At 43.3% G+C, this 19,066-nt stretch overlaps 1 protein-coding gene and 1 non-coding gene across 2 annotated transcripts in view; both read right to left on the bottom strand.

Moving 5' to 3' along the window:
• Positions 1 to 8,418: 8,418 nt before the first annotated feature.
• CHMP3 (charged multivesicular body protein 3) overlaps positions 8,419 to 19,066 on the bottom strand; it is an 83,464-nt gene continuing 72,816 nt past the window's right edge. Inside the window, exons 4-6 of the mRNA XM_060027395.1 lie at positions 14,281 to 14,402; positions 11,004 to 11,118; positions 8,419 to 10,653 (exon numbers count right to left, since the gene is read on the bottom strand). Coding sequence (XP_059883378.1) covers positions 10,511 to 10,653; positions 11,004 to 11,118; positions 14,281 to 14,402 — 380 coding nt within the window. The 3' untranslated portion in view covers positions 8,419 to 10,510. The remainder of the gene's footprint in view (positions 10,654 to 11,003; positions 11,119 to 14,280; positions 14,403 to 19,066) is intronic.
• Positions 18,046 to 18,152, bottom strand: LOC132435692 (U6 spliceosomal RNA). The gene has a single exon (XR_009521636.1). It is a non-coding gene; the product is annotated as a U6 spliceosomal RNA (small nuclear RNA).

Raw genomic sequence — 19,066 nt, 5'->3', positions numbered from 1 at the left:
TTTCGTAAAACTGAAGTAGTGTAAAGCGAACTTTCAACAAGTGGACGATACTTGTGCTCCAGTTGCAAGATAAAGATGGTCTGACTGGATTAAGTAAAAGACTTGACTACATACTACTTACAAAAGATACAGTTTGTAGGTTAGAAGTAAAAGCATGGAAGAAGTTATATCATGCAAACGCTAACTGTATGAAAGCAAATATGGCTCTATTAATGCCAAAGTGATTTTAAGATAGGGTTTTACCAGAGAGAAGTTGCTTTCACAATCATGAAAGGATTCATTCAGCAGGAAGATACAATAATCCTAAGTATGAACCTAATAACAGAACTTCAAAGTAAGATGAAGCAAAATTGGACAAAATTAAAGGAGAAAACAAGTTCACAATTACAGCTGAAGATTCTCACCCACCTCTTTCTGTAATTGATACAATAAACATATAAAACCAATACAAATATAAAATATTTGAACCTATCAAACAAATGGACACTTGTTAGAACACTAAAGCCAGTGGCTGCAAAATACACGTCCATGTCAAGCGCACATTGCGTATTCAAGAACCACCACACACTGCCCCAGACAAAGGTAACTGAAAGTCTCAAATGTCGAGAAATTAAGCAGCATGCTTCTAAGTAACCCACTGATCAAGAAAAAGTCAGAATGGAAATGAGATACTTGGGACGGAATAATAAAAATACAACCATTCAAAAGTGGTGGAATTCAGTTTACAACAGCGCCTAGATGGGAATGTATAGCTTTAAATGTATGTGTACGGGACTTCCCTGGTGGTCCAGTGGCTAAGACTCCATGCTCCCAATGCAGGGGGCCTGGGTTCCATCCCTGGTCAGGGAACTAGATCCCCCATGCCGCAACTGAGAGTTCACATGCTGCAACTAAAGATCCTGCACACCGCAACAAAGATCCTGCCGGGTCACAACTAAGACCTGGCACAGCCAAATAAGTAAATAAATAAGTTTTTAAAATGTATGTGAAGTAATGTTTCTTTCTAAAATGTTTAGTAGAAGCACTTCATCAATGAAAACGTGCAGTAGGATTTTTAACAGAGGATTCAGTTTTTTCAACAGATCTAAGACTATTCAGATTTTCCTTTTTTATTTTTTACTGTATGTTTTATGTTAGCTATGGCTTTGTCATATATGACACCATATATATTCAGGTGTGTTCCCTCTGTATTCACTTTATTGAGAGTTTTTATTAGAAATGGATGTTGATAGCTCCCCGTCAGCCATATATGATCCTGAGGGTAAACAGCCAATACTCTTCAGTGTACTGTGTTGCTTGCATTTTTTACAGACTGTGGTTTGTGTTTTCACATCCTGTAATGTCTGCAAAACGCCCATCTGCATCTGCTGCTTCCAGTAGGAAGAAGAGGAAGGCAATTACTCTTGAGATAAAACTCAAGGTAATTGCCCAGCACGAAGGTGGCAAGCCAGTAATGATCATCGCACGAGTCAGGAATTTTCCATCGATGATAACGATCTTAAAGGATAAGAAGTGAATCAATGACGCAGTGAAACAGCATCAATTAAATACACCATCATCACGAAGAAAAGAGCTGGGCTAATGGATGATATTGAAAAATTACTTGTCACGTGGAAGACCAGATACAGAAACGTGCATCACTTAGCTGACTGATGACCCAGGCTAAGGCAAGAAGTCTTTTCGATTCACTCTTTATACACAAGTGTTTACAGCAAGTCATGGGAGGTTTCAATGCTTCAAAAGCATCATAATTTTCGTAATGTGAAATTCAACAGTGAGGCAGCAAGTGCCGATGCTAAAGGTGTTGAAGCTCTTAAGGAAGAGCTATATAGGATGATCGTGGGTGAGAAATATTTGCTGGAACAAAAAGTTAATATTGATGAAAAAAAGCTGGTTCTAGAACTGTATGCCAGAACACGCATACATTCATGAAGAGTCCAAGACAATGTCAGGCGTTCAGAGACCATTTAACACTGCTTTTGGGTAGAAATGTTGCAGGGTTCAAATTAAAGCCTTTCCTAATGTACCCATTAGAGAATCCTAGAGCATTCAAGAATGTGAGCAACTTCCCATTTGTTTTTCCCATAATAAGAAAGCCTGGAAACAGTAGCATTGTTTGGAGACTTTGTTTTAACTGTTTGTCACAGGCAAGAGAATATTGTAGGCAAAACAACATCCCCTTCCAGCTGATCCTGGCCAGAGCTCCAGGGCATCCACAGCGTGTCTGTGACACGCATCCTGATGTAAAGGTGGTGTATTCGCTCCCAAACAACCACGCTCTAAATGTGAACCATCACTGCAGCATGCGAGGAAGTCACACAGCAATGCGTGAATGGCATTTGGAAGGAAGTTCTGAAGACCTACATGGACGCATTGAAAGGCTTTTAACAAAGATTCTACTGTTGCCGAAATAGTAAAGTAACCAGATGCTAGTGCTTGGGAAGCAGCTAGAATGGGACGTTGATAAAGAGGATATTCATGAGCTTCTCGGCATCGAGGCTAAAGAGCCTTCCAATCAAGAGCTGATTGAACTGGAGGAAGAAAGAAGTTGAGGCAGAGGAAGAAGTTATACCCGAGGCACCAAGAAAGTTCACAGCAAAGAAACTGGCAGAGGCGTTTGCTGCTATCACCAGTGGTGTACGGAAGTTAGAAGAAATGGATGTTAATTACAAGAGATTGGCAAGACCTGGCAGGCAGATACAGGAAGCTCTTGCTTACCATAGAGGAGAAAAACTATGCAGTCAAAACTGGTTATCTTCCTGAAGAACAAACAGTATGCCTGCTAAACCAAGTGTCAATGCCCCAGGTCTTTCTACCGGCTATCCTCAAGCCTCATCAGAAGAGAGACTGATGACCCTGTGGCTGTAGCATCCCCACCATCCAGCAGTTAACTGTAGTTCAATCCTTCAAAATTCTTCAGATCCAGTGTGCTTTCAGCTGGGTACATTACTGGTGAGTACCCATACAGCCATTCTGTTTTTCACTTTCAAGTACAGTATTCAATAAATTACATGAGATATTCGACACTTTATTATAGAATAGGCTTGTGTTAGATGATTTTGCCCAACTATGGGCTAATGTCAGTGTTCTGAGCACATTTAAGGTAGGCTAGGCTAACCTAGTAGGTTAAGCGTATTAAATAAAAAAATTTTTTAACATCTTTGTTGGAGTATAATTGCTTTACAATGGTGTGTTGGTTTCTGTTTTATAACAGAGTCAGCTATACATATACATATGTCCCCATATCTCCTCCCTCTTGCATCTCCCTCCCTCCCTATCCCACCCCTCTAGGTGGACACAAAGCACCAAGCTGATCTCCCTGTGCTATGCAGCTGCTTCCCACTAGCTATCTGTTTTACATTTGGTAGTGTATATATGTCCATGCCACTCTCTCACTTCGTCCCAGCTTACCCTTCCCCCTCCCTGTGTCCTCAAATCCATTCTCTACATCTGCATCTTTATTCCTGTCCTGCCCCTAGGTTCTTCAGAACCATTTTTTTTCTTTAGATTCCACATATATGTGTTACCATATGGTATTTGTTTTTCTCTGACTTACTTCACTCTGTATGACAGAGTCTAGGTCCATCCACCTCACTACAAATAACTCAATTTCGTTTCTTTTTATGGCTGAGTAATATTCCATTGTATATATGTGCCACATCTTCTTTATCCATTCATCTGTCAGTGGACACTTAGTTTGCTTCCATGTCCGGGCTATTGTAAATAGAGCTGCAATGAACACTGTGGTACATGACTCTTTTTGAATGACGGTTTTCTCAGGATATATGCCCAGTAGTGGGATTGCTGGGTTGTATGGTAGTTCTAGTTTTAGTTTTCAAAGAAATGTCTATACTGTTCTCCATAGTGGCTGTATCAGTTTACATTCCCACCAACAGTGCAAGAGGGTTCCCTTTTCTCCACATCCTCTCCAGCATTTATTGTTTGTAGATTTTTTGATGATGGCCATTCTGACTGGTGTGAGGTGATACCTCACTGTAGTTCTGATTTGCATTTCTCTAAGGATTAGTGATGTTGAGCATCCTTTCATGTGTTTGTCCCGTTGTGGAGCACAGGCTCCGACGCGCAGGCTCAGCTGCCATGGCTCACAGGCCCAGCCACTCTGCGGCATGTGGGATCTTCCCAGACCAGGGCACAAACCCGTGTCCCCTGCATCGGCAGGCAGACTCAACCACTGCGCCACCAGGGAAGCCCTGTCCATTTTTTGATTGGGTTTTTTTTTTTTTGGATTTTGAGCTGCATGAGCTGTTTGTAAATTTTGGAGATTAATCCTTTGTCAGTTGCTTCATTTGCAAATATTTTCTCCCATTCTGAGGGTTGTCTTTTCGTCTTGTTTATGGTTTCCTTTGCTGTGTAAAAGCTTTTAAGTTTAATTAGGTCCCATTTGTTTATTTTTGTTTTTTTTTCATTACTCTAGGAAGTGAGTCAAAAAAGATCTTGCTGCGATTTATGTCAGAGTGTTCTGCCTACGTTTTCTCTAGTTGCGGCGAGCAGGGGCTACTCTTCATTGTGGTGCTCGTGCTTCTCATTGTGGTGGCTTCTCTTGTTGTAGAGCACAGGCTCTAGGCGCGTGGGCTTCAGTAGTTGCGGTTCACGGACTCTAGAGCGCAGGCTCAGTAGTTGTGGCGCACGGGCTTAGTTGCTCCGTGGTATGTGGGATCCTCCCGGACCAGGGATCGAACCCGTGTCCCCTGCATTGGCAGGCGGATTCTTAACCACTGCACCACCAGGGAAGTCCCTCTCCTTCATTCTTGAAGGATAGTTTTGCTGGATGTAGAATTCTTCATTGAAAGTTTTTTCTTTCAGCACCTTAAATACGTCACCCCACTGCCTCTGGCTTCCATGGTTTCCGATGAGAAGTTAGATGTTAATCTTATTGAGGATCCCTTGAACATGAGGAGTTGCTTCTCTTTTGTTGCTTTCAACATTCTCTGTCTCTTTTCAACAGTTGGACGATAATGTGTCTTAGTGTGGATCCCTTTGATTTTATCTTGCTTGGAATTTGTTGAGCTATTTGCATGTATAGGTTAATATCTTTCAGATATGGGAGGTTTTCAGTCATTATTTCTTCAAATATTCCTTTTGCTCCTTTTTCTCTCTCTCTTATCCTTCTGGTCCTCCCATAATGCACGTGTTGGTGAGCTTGATGGTCTCCCACAAGTCCCTTGGGCGGTGTTCATTTTTCTTTCTGCTTCTCAGACTGGGTCATTTCAGTTGTTCTGTCTTCAAGTTTACCTATTTTTTCTTCTTCCTCCTCAAATATGCTGTTGAACCCCTTTAGTGTATTTTTTTTTCATTTCAGTTTTTGTACTCTCCAGCTCCAGAATTTCTGTGTGGTTCCTTTTTATTATTTCTCTTTATTGATATTCTCATTTTGTTTGTATATTATTTTCCTGGTTTTCTTTACCTCTTAAGCATATCTGAGACAGCTGGCTTAAAGTCTTTGTCTAGCAAGTGTGGTATCTGGGCTTCCTCAGGGATGGTTTCTGTAAATTTAATTTTTTTCCTTTGAATGGGCTGTACTTTCCATTTTCTTTGTATGCTTTGTGATTTTGTTGTTGTTGTTGAAAACTGGACATTCCAATATTCCAGAATAATTCTGGAAATCAGAATCTCCCCCTTCCCAGGGATTTTTCTGTTCTGAATTATTGAAGGCTTAGCTGTGTTCAGCCAGTATTTTGACAGAGATTTCCTTGAATTTCAGAACCTTAAAAAACAAACAAAAACACCTCTCCCAATCTTCTATGGATTGGCTCTGTGCTGGGACACTCTTAACACTTAGCCAGACCATTTATGATTCTGCCTCAGCCTTCACTTTCTGAATGCACCAAGCCTATAGGTCAAGCAGCAATGAAAACTGGGGTCTTTTCAGGTCTTTTCTGAGCATAATTCCTGTCCTGCTTTTCTAAATTCCCCAGTATACACAATTGCTTTTGAATGCACTAATATCCCAAAGAAATCCTCTCCCTGGCTTTTCCTCCCAGGTTTTGAGCAGTCTCTTGTAATCTTCTGCCCCAGGTGGCTCTGCACATTAAAAAAAAAAAAAAAAAAAATCCTTAACATGTTTTCAAGCAAAACTTGCTGCTTTTCCACCCTGAATAAATTCCAAGATAGGCAAACCAGAGATGAGCACCTTTAGTCTTTCAGGATGGCCCTTAGATTGGGGCAAACATGACAATTTAGGAATAAGGTCTTCTCTCTTTCCCTGGGACTAGGGACCAGGGTCTCACATTTGAGAATGTAGGCTGCCGTCTTCAAGACCGCTGCCAAGCCGGGAGAGAGGTTTGTCCAGGGCAAGTAAAAATGCCACAAAGCTTTCTTTCTGTTTTGAAGGGTTTTTTTCTTAATACAGCATCTTCTTGGTTGCTATAAACCTTTGTTTTCCAGAGTTCTGAAAAAGTTGGTTCTGACAGTTGCTGGTACTTTTTTCAATGTTTCTTTGGAAGGATGGGTGTTTGGACCTGTCTACTCCTCCATTTTGCTGACAACTCTATAAATATATTATAAAACTATAATTAATTATATGTAAATGAGAACTTCCTTAAGAAAAAGTATTTCCCTACTGGGGTTTAGACTTGGATTTCTGAAATGGTTCAGTGGCTAGGGAATGTTCATTCTGGTATCTCAAAAGGAAACTGCTTGGTTAAATAAATTGGTAAAAGCATATGGAAAGGCTGTGAAAAGTTAAAAAAAAAAACCTGCTTTATGTTTATTTCAACCAAACATTTCGCAAGTTTATTTTCACTTATGAGCCTTTCTTATTGGTAATACAGAATAGCATTTGAAGAGCATCTGTCACTAGGGTAGGACAAGGAAATCTGTCCAGTTTTTCAAAGCTTTGAGTTTTCACAGTTGTTCCCATAAATACAGCTATGGGGTTGGATTTTAGGGAGGTGCAGAGGCAGGCATGACTAGTACTATTCTGGAGCAAATATGAGTCATAACCCCTTCTCTCCAGGAGTTCTGAGACACACCTTTAAGTATATGACACGACAAAGGGCCTAAGGCCAGGTGAGCTGTACAGCCGGCAGGGGCTCAGGAAGGTGTCTTTGATAGACAGCATGGGGAGAGCGGGGAGGGACAGAGAAAGGAAAGCTGTCATCTGCCTGGAACGAACTGCTGGGTGATCACCATAAGCTGACAGTGATTTTTAAAGAGTAAGCTGTGTTTGAAGACAACACAAATGAGTTGGCAGTGCGGAATGCTATTCTGGAATGCAACCCTTTCAACTGGGTTTTTTTGGGCACCAAGCAGATTCATCTGGGGATGGGGTGGGGAGCGTGGGAGCTGGTGCTGTGCTGGACCTAAATCAAGGGCCTGAGGTTTAGAGGAAAACTTTTGTTGCAGGCGTTGATACCATGGTTTCCCTTTCCGGATTGCAGACCTTTCCAGGGCCAGGAGAATATCTGACTCACCTTGTTTCCACTGATACCCAACAGAGTATTGAGGGAAAATGGAAGATGCGGCCTGACAACGAGCCAGGAATGCTCTTTCCTCAGCCTGAAAACAGGAATGGAAAACTCAGGACCTCTTAGACAATTCAGACAAACCAACCCTACATTGAGATGATTTTATCTGAATGGTGGAAAGAGTGCTTGTCATTATTCTGCCCATCCACGCACCTGGATAAACACTGATTATCCACATAAGGACAAAAATGCTCAGGGGTTATGAGCATTCCTTAATTCCAAAATCATTCTGTGAATAAATTAGCCAGATAAATGCGATCGTAAAACTATATCCTCTCAATATGTCAGTTCCTCTCAACTTGACTTACAGATTCAAAGCAGTCCCAGTCAGAATCCCAGCAAGTTTTGTGGATATTGACAGATGAATTCTGAAGTTTATAGAGAGAGGCAAGAGACCCAGAATAGACAACACTATTGGAGAAGAACAAAGTTGGAGGACTGATGCTACCTGACTTCAAGACTTACTATTAAGCTACAATAATCAAGACAATTTGGTACTGGCAAAAAAATAAGCAAATACATCAATGGAACAGAATAGAGAGCCCCAAAATAGGCCCACATAAATATAGTCAACTGATCTCTGATGAAGCAGTGAGGGCAGTATTCTGCAGCAAAGATAGTCTTTTCAACAAATGGTGCTGGAATAACTGGACATCCACATGCAAAGAAATAAATCTAGACACAGACGTTACATGCTTTACAAGAATTAATACAGATCACAGACCTAAATGTAAAATGCAAAACTATAAGACTACTAACAAAATAACATAGAAACTCCAGGTGACCTTGGGTATGGCAATGACTTTTAAGATCCAATATCAAAGGCACTATCATGAAATAAATAATTGGTAAGATGGACTTCATTAATATTAAAAACTGCTCTGTGAAAAACAATGTGAAGAGAATAAGAAAACAAGCCACAGATTGGGAGGAAATGTTTGCAAAATGTATTTCTGATAAAGCACTATTATCCACAGTATACAAAGAAGTCTTAAAACTCAGCAATAAGAAACAACCCAATTAAAAATGGGCAAACGTTCTAAACAGATACCTCACCAAAGAATATACACATATGGCAGAAAAACACATAAAGAGATGTCCAACATCATATATCATCAGGGAAATGCAAATTAAAACGAGATACCATTACACACTTATTAGGATATAGTCAAAATCCAAAACACACCACCAAATGCTCCTGAGGGTGTGGAGCAACTGGAACGCTCATCATTGCTGGCGGGAATGCAAAACGATACAGCCACTTTGGAAAACTGTCAGTTTTTTACAAAAGTAGACATACTCTTACCATAAGATCCAGCAACTGTGCTCCTTGGTATTCGCCTAAATAGTTGAAATGCATGTCTACACAAAGACCTGCACACAGACATTGATGGCTTTATTCATAATTGCCAAAGCTTTGAAGCAACCCAGACGTCCTTCCGTAGGTGAGTGGATCGTGTGGTGCATGCGGGCAATGGAACATTATTTAGCACTAAAAAGAAATGGCCTGTCAAGCCGTGAAAAGACATGGAGGAAACTTACATGCATATTACTAAGTGTAAGAAGCCAATGTGAAAGGGCTACGTACTGTATGATTCCAGGAGCAAATGTACTTGCGGGGTGTGAGATGTCAGTACATACAAGTGGGAGATGGTGCCTGTGTCAGGGCCAGAGGTGTACATGGGAACTCTATTTTCTGCTCAGTTGTGCTCTGAACCTAAAACTTCTCTGAAAAATAATGTTTACTTAAATAACAAACTGTATCCTAAAGATGAAATCAAGAGCAATAGGACGGTCCCCTGGATTGAAGACTCCCATCTTGCAGGATGAGACTAGAAGGCCCTCGCTGCAGCACATCAGATACACTTGGGTTTCTCCATACAATCTACAAAACCAACCTGGGAGAGAGTGGTTGGGGCACACGAGACTTGGACCAGAGGGACCTGGGTTGAACCCCAGTTCTGCCACGTCGTGACTGTGATTTAGGACATGTCACTTCAGCAAGATGAGCTCTTTTCCTAATTTGTAAAGACTGAATGATTACACATGTTAAACAGCTTTGTAAACTGTCAGCCCCACACAAATATAAATTGCTACTGCTGAATTATTTCAAAATATAACTTAGAAATGTGTGAGTTGTTGACAATGCATGACCACACCATGCCTCTTTCACCCGTCAGCTCCTGGCTTTGAGAAAGCACTGATATGTATGCCCATATCCCATATATCCAAGACAGTCAGCTTAACGCAGGGAAAGGCAATCAGAGGGTGAAAGAGGCCTAATCTCACAGCTGTCTGCAACTTGCAATGGGAAGGAAAGGGAGGAAAGCTACAGACACACACACACCCCTCAGGACACACATGATATAGTTCCCCAGCCAACAAGACAAGGGGTCACAATTCCCAAGGATACTTTTGCTTACACAGATGACAAAAAGCAGAAGAGTAGCTCGCACAGCACATCTGTGAAGGCTGGGGAGCACAGGGTCCACAGAGCAGAAGCCCTTTCAGCTGAGCTTCTGAATCCCATGTGCCCTGCTATAGCACCTCCTCTTTCCAAGGCCAACATATAAAATAATTTGGGACAGCAAACACCTTGAAAGTTCATTGCACCCAACAATCTACAATGAGACCAAATGTTAAAGCAGAAATTTATTAAAATCCATTTATATAGTGTTTTACAGACAAAAAAAAAATATACAGAGTCCTCAACATTCAGGCAATCGACTCTATTCTCAGAAGTGCTTCGTGAGAAGACACACTTCTTTGCCCTCATCCCCCAAAAGATACTTCTGTTTATTCCCCTGAAAATGATGCATTTATTACACTGCCTCTCAAAACAATTCCATTGAGATCCCCAAACCTCTGCAGAGAGTGAAGAGAGATTAGCAGAGAACATTCTCCAGAACGCAGTGCCTCACCCAGAGGTGTAGTGCAAGAGATACAGAAAACGGCGGAGGCTTCAAGGAGTGCGCGCCCGGTGACAGGGCCGGAGGAGAGCCTGCGGGCCTGGCTGGGCGGCCCTAGCTGCGGAGTGTGGCCAGACGGGACTGCATGGCCTCCAGGGCCTCTTCCTCCTCCTCATCTTCTGATGCAGCCATCGCTCCTGCAAGTTCAGGCTCTGGGAGGGCGTCGGTCACCTTACTAGGTGCTTTGCCCAAGGCCCCTGTAAAGAGACAGCAGGCAGATCAACAAAACATCAGCTTAAGCAAGTGGTCCCTCATTTTCTCTGTCCTCCATACCTGGTTCAGTTTGACAAGAAACAGAAAAGGGGCAATAAAACAGCTGTTTTGGTGGGGTTTTGCTCACTATGACAAATGTGTGCAAACACCAACTTCTAATGATATGAAAGTCATAATAACTAAGGATTTTGATTGTTAGAACTTTGGTTCTAATCTAAAATAACAAATGTAGAAGGGAGTCATAATCTAAAGAAAAAGCTACTAGCTAATCTTGCAGATGCAAGAAGAACGGCCATAAAAGGAGAGGGGAAAGAGGAAGGATCTTGGGTCATACCTGCGGTGATTTCAAACAGAATTTTGTCAATTTCCATTTCTGCTGCTTCTTCCATTTCTTCTTGATCATCCATGCTTTCAAAAGTGTCCTCTAACATCTCTTCTATGATCCCAGCCTAAACACAGAATAAACCATGTCACTTCCCACAACTGTTTTATTCTTTTTTATAAATTTATTTATTTTTTATTTATTTTTGGCTGCGTTGGGTCTTCATTGCTGCACGCGGGCCTTCTCTAGTTGCAGCAAGCGGGGGCTACTCTTCGTTGTGGTGCGCGGGCTTCTCATGGCAGTGGCTTCTCGTTGCGGAGCACGGGCTCTAGGCACGCAGGCTCAGTAGTTGTGGCACACAGGCTCAGTAGTTGTGGCTCGCGGGCTCTAGAGCACAGGCTCAGTAGTTGTGGCACGTGAGCTTAGTTGCTCCGCGGCATGTGGGATCTTCCCGGACCAGGGCTTGAACCCATGTCCCCTGCATTGGCAGGCGGATTCTTAACCACTGCGCCACCAGGGAAGCCCCCGCAACTGTTAAATCCATTCCCAGCAGGCGCCCCTATGGGCCCAGCATCAACCGAGCTCTGGTGTCTCCAAGTCCTGTCCATGCTTTCAAGAGCTAAGCCACAGACAGCTGGCTGCAGGCAACACCGCATGCTGTCTGCCCTCTCTGGAGGAAGCAAAAAGCCAAAGGGAAATTGCTCTCCAAATTTAGTACCAAGGTTGGAGGGGGGTGCCTCTATCAGCAGAGCTTCACAAAGTAACTCAGACGGTAACGCAGCACGTGGGGAACAACTTGCAGAGATGAGAGGGTGCTGTCCCGGGAAGCATTTGCCCTGACGTTGCAAATCTATGCGTGCAGGAGTTGAAATACAGTATGAAAACTGGCTGGAGTCACAGTAGACACTATGATAACAAATACCAAGAGCGAGGTGGGGCTCCACGGAACCCCGAAAAGGCCTGTACTTCAGCACATCCAAGTTATAGCTGCTGGCCCAGGGCCTGCAGGGTCCTGGCAAGGATCAACCAATTCACCGAAGCCTGAGAGAACTGATAAGACAGTGTTTCGGGGCCCAACAAGGCAGTGCCTTCCACATTCCCTACTGGAAGCCCTGTGCCTGGTAGCCTGAAGCCAGCCAGTCAGCCTCCTTCGTTCTCAAGAGCACAGCGCCACTGCGGGCACGAGAAAACTGCTCTCCAACACCAGCCAACACAAGCAGACCCTGCGGTCTTCCCGAATGAGCAGTGTCATGCGAGCGCAAGGTCACGTCTGGCAGCTCCAGCCCTGGCTCTCCTGCACTCAGCCAGGGCATGACTCTCACCGACCATGCTGATGGTATCAGATTTAAAGCAAGCCCTCTCTCCTGCCTGTCCTGCTGTCAGACCACTCAAGTGACTCTTAATGGCATGAATCTAGCTAGTTCCATATTCTGCCCGTGCTCAGACCTTTCGCTCCCAACCAAAAGGAACAAATTCACATTCAAGGATACAAGTGGAGCCCTGTGGCCTGGGTGAATGGATCTTAGTGCTGGAGGCTAGTGGAAAAGAGGCTCAATACGTACTCACCATCCCAGTTAAAAGAGCCTAGGGCAGACTGACTGACAGCCCTCCACATCCTGGAGGGACAAGTGGCCATTCACTTACACATTCATCCAACCAGCAAACATTTGTCAAATGTATGCCCTGTGCCACACGCCAGGCCAGGGTCTGGGGACAAATGGAATGACTGAGATCATGTCGTTGCCCTCGACACGCTGGGACCCCGCCAGAGGCTTCAGTTTGCACCTGGAGATGCACCCTTGATGAATTCAGGAAATATTTACTATCTACTACATGCAGGCCCTCCTCCAAATCTATACTATGCTCAGTATTCAGAAACTTTTGTGGAAAAGATCCCAGATTCTAAAAAAAGACTCCGCCCCTCAGATCCTGGTGGCTACGTAAGTCAGAGTGAGCAGGCCTGAAGTCGTTTCAGAATTACCTTGTTGCCCAGTGCTAGATGGACAGGCATCACAACCTGGGCGATGAGACATCCACACGCCACTTGTAAAGGACAGACCCCGCTGACCTGGTGCCCTCCTGATGACTGCCCAAGGATTTCTCATTCCAAAGACCTGGGCTCTGGCCTTTTTATGTTGCCTTTCTTTTCTATCAATTTTCTTCTCCAGTTCCCCTCTCCCATGCCCTAGAGCCCTGTTTAGAACTCAAGTTCATACATAAAATTCCCTAGGAGGAAGGGAGGCAGCTTCTCTGCACAAGCTGCAAACAAGAATTTGAGGTGTACCGTCTGGGCTCTCAGGCCACAGGTTCAAAGTGTGAAACAGCACCTGATGAGGCACCTCTTATCACCATGTCCTCTGAGGCAGCCCAGGCATCTGTGCTCCAACCCCAGATCTGTCACCTCCTACCAAAGTCACTCAGATAAGTTACCTGGCAACTTGAAGACTCAGTTTCCTACTCCTGTATAAAATGGGGAAAAAAATCCCTACCTCCCAAGGTGGCTGGGAGGACTTTCTAGGAGAGCATGTGTGCTGCACCACTGGCAGGTGGGGGCTCAGTAACTACGCCCTGTCCCCCATCTGAAGGCCACCAGGACAGGTCCCTGCCCGGCCCTGATCCCGGGGCACTAGGTGTTTACTGCTTTCTGTTTGGTTCTCAGTTTCCTTTTCTAGTCTAAGACGGGGTCAGCCAATGACAGCCTGCACACCAAACCCAAGCCACTGCCTACTTTCATAAATAAAGTTTTATAGGAACCCAGTCATGACCGTTTGTTTACACGTGATCTACGGCTGCTTTCATGCTACAGGTAGAGCTGAGTAGTTACAACAGAGACGTATGGCCCACAAGGTAGAAACTACATTTACTACCCAGCCCTTTACAAAAAAAGTTTGCCCGTCCCTGGTCTTGAAACCTCCCTCGCCAGCTTTGCCAACACTCCCCTGGGACAAACAGAGGAACCTGGGTTTCTTTCTGTTTCCTTGTTCATGTCAGAACCCATAAATCCTAGGTCGCCGAATCCCACGCAGTTGCTTCCTGGGTCTCCCACCTCCCCTAGAGCTCTGGGTATACTCTCGCTTCTTCTAAGGAACACCCTGGCAATCTGACCCAGCCTCTGCCACGCTCAGCTCAGACAGTTTCAACCAATGTTAACAGCTGCTCCTCTGTCCTCAAAATCATTTCTGTCTGGCAACAGTGGCCTGTCTACTCCTGCCCAGCCCCGGCCCTACAGCCCCTGCCGCTTGCTGACTCTTAGCGCTTTGGAACAGGACACAGGGTGGCCCCAGGGCACCTTCATCATCTCTTTGGACAGCTCCCGCATGGTGGCCTGGATTTCTGGGATCTTCACCAGACTCTGCATGGCCTTCATCACTTCTGTGCTCCTCTGCAGGGAACCAGCCACTCGCAAAACCGCTGAAAGGGAAAGATGACAGTCAGGATTGCTCAACAGAATGTGACGCAGGATGGAATAAAGAAAGACAGTCAAGGGCTCCTCTGGTGGTGCAGTGGTTGGGAGTCTGCATGCCGATGCAGGGGACATGGGTTTGTGCCCCGGTCCGGGAAGATCCCACGTGCCGCAGAGCGGCTGGGCCCGTGAGCCATGGCCGCTGAGCCTGCGCTCCGCAACGGGAGAGGCCACAGCAGTGAGAGGCCCGCGTACCACAAAAAAAAAAAAAAAGAAAAAAGAAAAGAAAGACAGTCAAATCAAAAGCTATTCTAATAAAAGTCAGCAATAGTGGGCGGACTCCCAAAGCTATTTATGTACCCGTAGACTACATTGCTGTCCTTGGACCAAGACTGACTTTCCTAAATTGTGTGCTACTTTGGCTACAATAGGTACAAACTCTCCGAGCACCCACACCAACCAGCTGATCTGGAGAATGGCCTGAAAGCCTGCATCTGACCTTTAGGGAAGGAAGCCAGCTAGGCATGATGTCACCCCCAGGACAAGTCACACACGGGAGGAATGGCTCTAGGCGGGCCTTGCTGGGGCCACACTGGAAAAGAGGCTTTAAGCAACCCAAGCAGTGCTCCCCACACACCAGCCTACGGAGGGTGGCTGCCCGGGAGGGGCCTGCTGCTGGTCCACAGGAAAATGAGAGTGAGTATGTGTCAGTGTGAGACAGCTACAGCTCCTCGTTACAAAAAATGTTCTGTTGTCTGAGATCATACACATACTATATATTCTTTAAAAGAAATCGTGGTAGTAACAAATGATCATTTCTCCCCCCTGAAGTCTTTAACATGTCAAAATAAAAGCTGGCAACCCTTCAAATCTGTTTTGAAATTTCATGAGACTTAAAAGTTCTGAGAAATGCCTCACTTCCAGCTGTTCACCAAAACCGGTGCACAGGGCTCCCCAGCTACCCCAGGAATCACCACCAATCCACCTCTGTATAAATCCAGACTCCAGGAAGCTAAGGAAAACAAGGGGCAAGGAAACAAGAGGAACCAGAGAAATGCCTGTCTGACATACATAGCATTTTGTGATTTTTCTAAAGGAGTAAGGAAGTTTGCTAGTTGCAGAGAATACTTCTTTTCCCTTGACACTGAAAAGGGAAAGTAAAATATTTATCTATTTATTAAGATCAGTCTAATTATAGAGAAGAAGTATTAAGAATCTGTATGGCTGAAATAAGCAATAAATTATATATGCCATTATAATGATATAAGAAAGATAGAAATTCTACAATGTTAAAGTTACTATTATTATTGTAAAGAGGTAAGTGATGGGAGGAAGAGAAGAAGGGTAAAAATAAAGCAAATTCCGGGCTTCACTGGTGGCGCAGTGGTTGAGAGTCCGCCTGCCGATGCAGGGGACACGGGTTCGTGCCCCGGTCCGGGAAGATCCCACATGCGGCGGAGCGGCTGGGCCCGTGAGCCATGGCCGCTGAGCCTGCGCGTCTGGAGCCTGTGCTCTGCAACAGGAGAGGCCACGACAGTGAGGCCCGTGTACCGCAAAAAAAATAAAAATTAAAAAAATTTAAAAAAATAAAGCAAACTTCATATAATTTTGCTTGAATGATACAAGTTTGATGTCTACACAGGCATATGTTTTATCCTAATTTGCATCCTGAGTCTGTATCCCAGAGAGAGGGGCTGAACATGACATGTGTTCAATAAACTTTTTTGAATTAGTAAAAATAAAGAGACAAAAACTCAAAACCAAGAAGATACATATTGATACATGAGAAAAGTAAAATACTGGACCAAAATGTATTTTCTATATTCCACAAGGAAAAAGCACACGTGGCAGAAAAAATAATTTTATAAATAAAAATAGTGACCCCCCACAAGAGAATGAGAAGACAAGCCAAAAGCTGGAAGAAAATATTTTCATTAGACATTTCTGATAAAGGACTGTTATCTAACATATACAAAGAACTCTTAAAGCTCATCAATAAGAAAATGAACAACTCAATCAAAAATGGGCAGAAGACCTAAACAGACAACTCACCAAAGAAGATATACAGATGGCAAAAAAGCACATAAAAAGATGTTCAACATCCTATGTCATTAGGGAAATGCAAATTAAAACAACAATAAGATACCAGCATACACCTATTAGAATGGTCAAAATCCAAAACACTGACAACACCAAATGCTGGTGAGGATGTGGAGCAATAGGAACGCTCAGTCATTGCTGATGGGAATGAAAAATGGTACAGCCACTTTGGAAGAGAGTTTGTCAGTTCCTTACAAAACTAAACATACTCTATTTTTTTTTAACATCTTTATTGGAGTATAATTGCTTTACAATGGTGTGTTAGTTTCTGCTGTATAACAAAGTGAATCAGCTATATGTATACATATATCCCCATATCTCCTCCCTCTTGCGTCTCCCTCCCACCCTCCCTAGCCCACCCCTCTAGGTGGGCACAAAGCACCAAGCTGATCTCCCTGTGCTATGCAGCTGCTTCCCACTAGCTATCTGTTTTACATTTGGTAGTGTATATATGTCCATGCCACTCTCTCACTTCGTCCCAGCTCACCCTTCCCCCTCCCCGTGTCCTCAAGTCCATTCTCTATGTCTGCGTCTTTATTCCTGTCCTGCCCCTAGGTTCTTCAGAACATTTTTCTTTTTTTAGATTCCATAAATATGTGTTAGCATATGGTATTTGTTTTTCTCTGAGTTCACTCTGTATGACAGTCTCTAGGTCCATCCACCTCACTACAAATAACTCAATTTCGTTTCTTTTTATGGCTGAGTAATATTCCACTGTATATATGTGCCACATCTTCTTCATCCATTCATCTGTCAATGGATGCTTAGGTTGCTTCCATGTCCTGGCTGCATACTCTTACCATATGATCCAGCAATAGCCCTCCTTGGTATTTATTCAAAGGAGTTAAAAACTTATGTCCACACAAAAACTTGCACGTGGACATTTATGGCAGCTTTATTCGTAATTGCCAAAACTCGGAAGCAACTAAGATATTGCTTGTAAGTGAACAATAATAATGGATAAATGAAGTGTGGTACATCCACACAATGAATATTATTCAGCACTAAGAAGAAATGAGCTATCAAGTCATGAAAAGACCTGGAGAAACCTTACATGCATATTACTAAGTGAAAGAAATCAATCTAAAAGGCAACATACTGCATGATTCCAATGATACGACATTCTGGAAAAGAGAAAATTATGGAGACAGTAAAAAGGTTGCCAGGGGTTAAGGGTGGGAGGGATGAATAGGCAGATCACAGAAAAATTTTAGCTGTATATATTTCACAATAAAATAAGAATCTCCAAAATAAAAAGGTTAAAATTCTACAGAAAACATTAATAAGTTAGCATTATAAAAACTAGCTGACATTTAAACTTAGAAAGACCAAGGTCACACAGAGGGGGTCGTGAAACACAATGAGTAGCGCTTCATGGTTACAGCTCTTTGTGCTCAGCTCCTCCCCAGCAGCCCCGCCCAGGCCTCCTGCAGGCCCTCCAGTGTCCCAGGCTCCCTCCACCTTCAGGGCCTCCCTCTGCACAGTGCCAGGGCCCCCTGACATCTTTAGAGAGTGGGGACTTGGTGGGCGGATTTCCTTTTTGTTTGTTCTTCAAATACAGTACCCTTCATGAATTTGCACGTCATCCTTGTTCAGAGGCCATGTTGACCTTCTCAGTAAGGTTCCCATTTGGGTACCTGTGCTGCCCAAGACAGCACTAGGTTTGTTTTTCATTTGGAGGTGGACTCACGATTTTATTCCCAGTGCCTAGCACTGTGCCCTCACACAGCTGACACTCAAATATTTGTTGAATAAACCAATGAATGGTTGAAAACAACAGAGAACTATGATATTCAAACTGGGTAAAGAAATTAAACATATTAGTGTCTTAATAGTAAACAGCACTGAGGTGGTTTTATAAAGACTCAAGTGGTCCTACATAAAACGACATATTTAGTATTAGGTCAGAAATAGGTTTTTCCTTTTTTGTACTGACCACAAAAATTCCAGAACATTTCTTTACAGAAAAAAGTAAAACAGTAACCAATTTCAGATGGCAAAAGGAGGGTGAGAGATCTCAACAGAAACTAGCTCTCCTCAAGTTTTCAATTACAGACACAGTATGACTGCATACTTGTGACCAAAACAGATCAGTAGATGTAGTAAAAGAAACTAAAACCAAAAACAACATAAATGGATTTAAAGAGATTAATGTTTTAGCATTTCATTGTGAAGAATTTCAAACATACACAAAGTAGGCAAGTGTCATTTCACCAAAAGAGACACGATGGCAAATAAGCATATGAAAAAATGTTCCTAATCATCAACCATTAGGGAAATACAAATTAAAACAACAATCAGATAGCTCTACACACCCATCAGAATGGCTAAAAGAAAAAATACTGACACCACCCAATTTTTTTCTTTGTTTTGTTTTCAAATTTTTATTGCCAGAGATTTAGTCTATTAGGCATGGTGCCCTTGACTTTTATTTTTTTTTTAAACATCTTTATTGGAGTATAATTGCTTTACAATGGTGTGTTAGTTTCTGCTGTATAACAAAGTGAATCAGCTATATGTATACATATATCCGCCTATCCCCTCCATCTTGCATCTCCCTCTCACTCTCCCT

Source organism: Delphinus delphis, chromosome 12 (assembly GCF_949987515.2).
Source record: "Delphinus delphis chromosome 12, mDelDel1.2, whole genome shotgun sequence".
Classification (NCBI taxonomy): Eukaryota; Metazoa; Chordata; class Mammalia; order Artiodactyla; family Delphinidae; genus Delphinus; species Delphinus delphis.
This window is presented reverse-complemented; position numbering and strand designations above follow the sequence as displayed.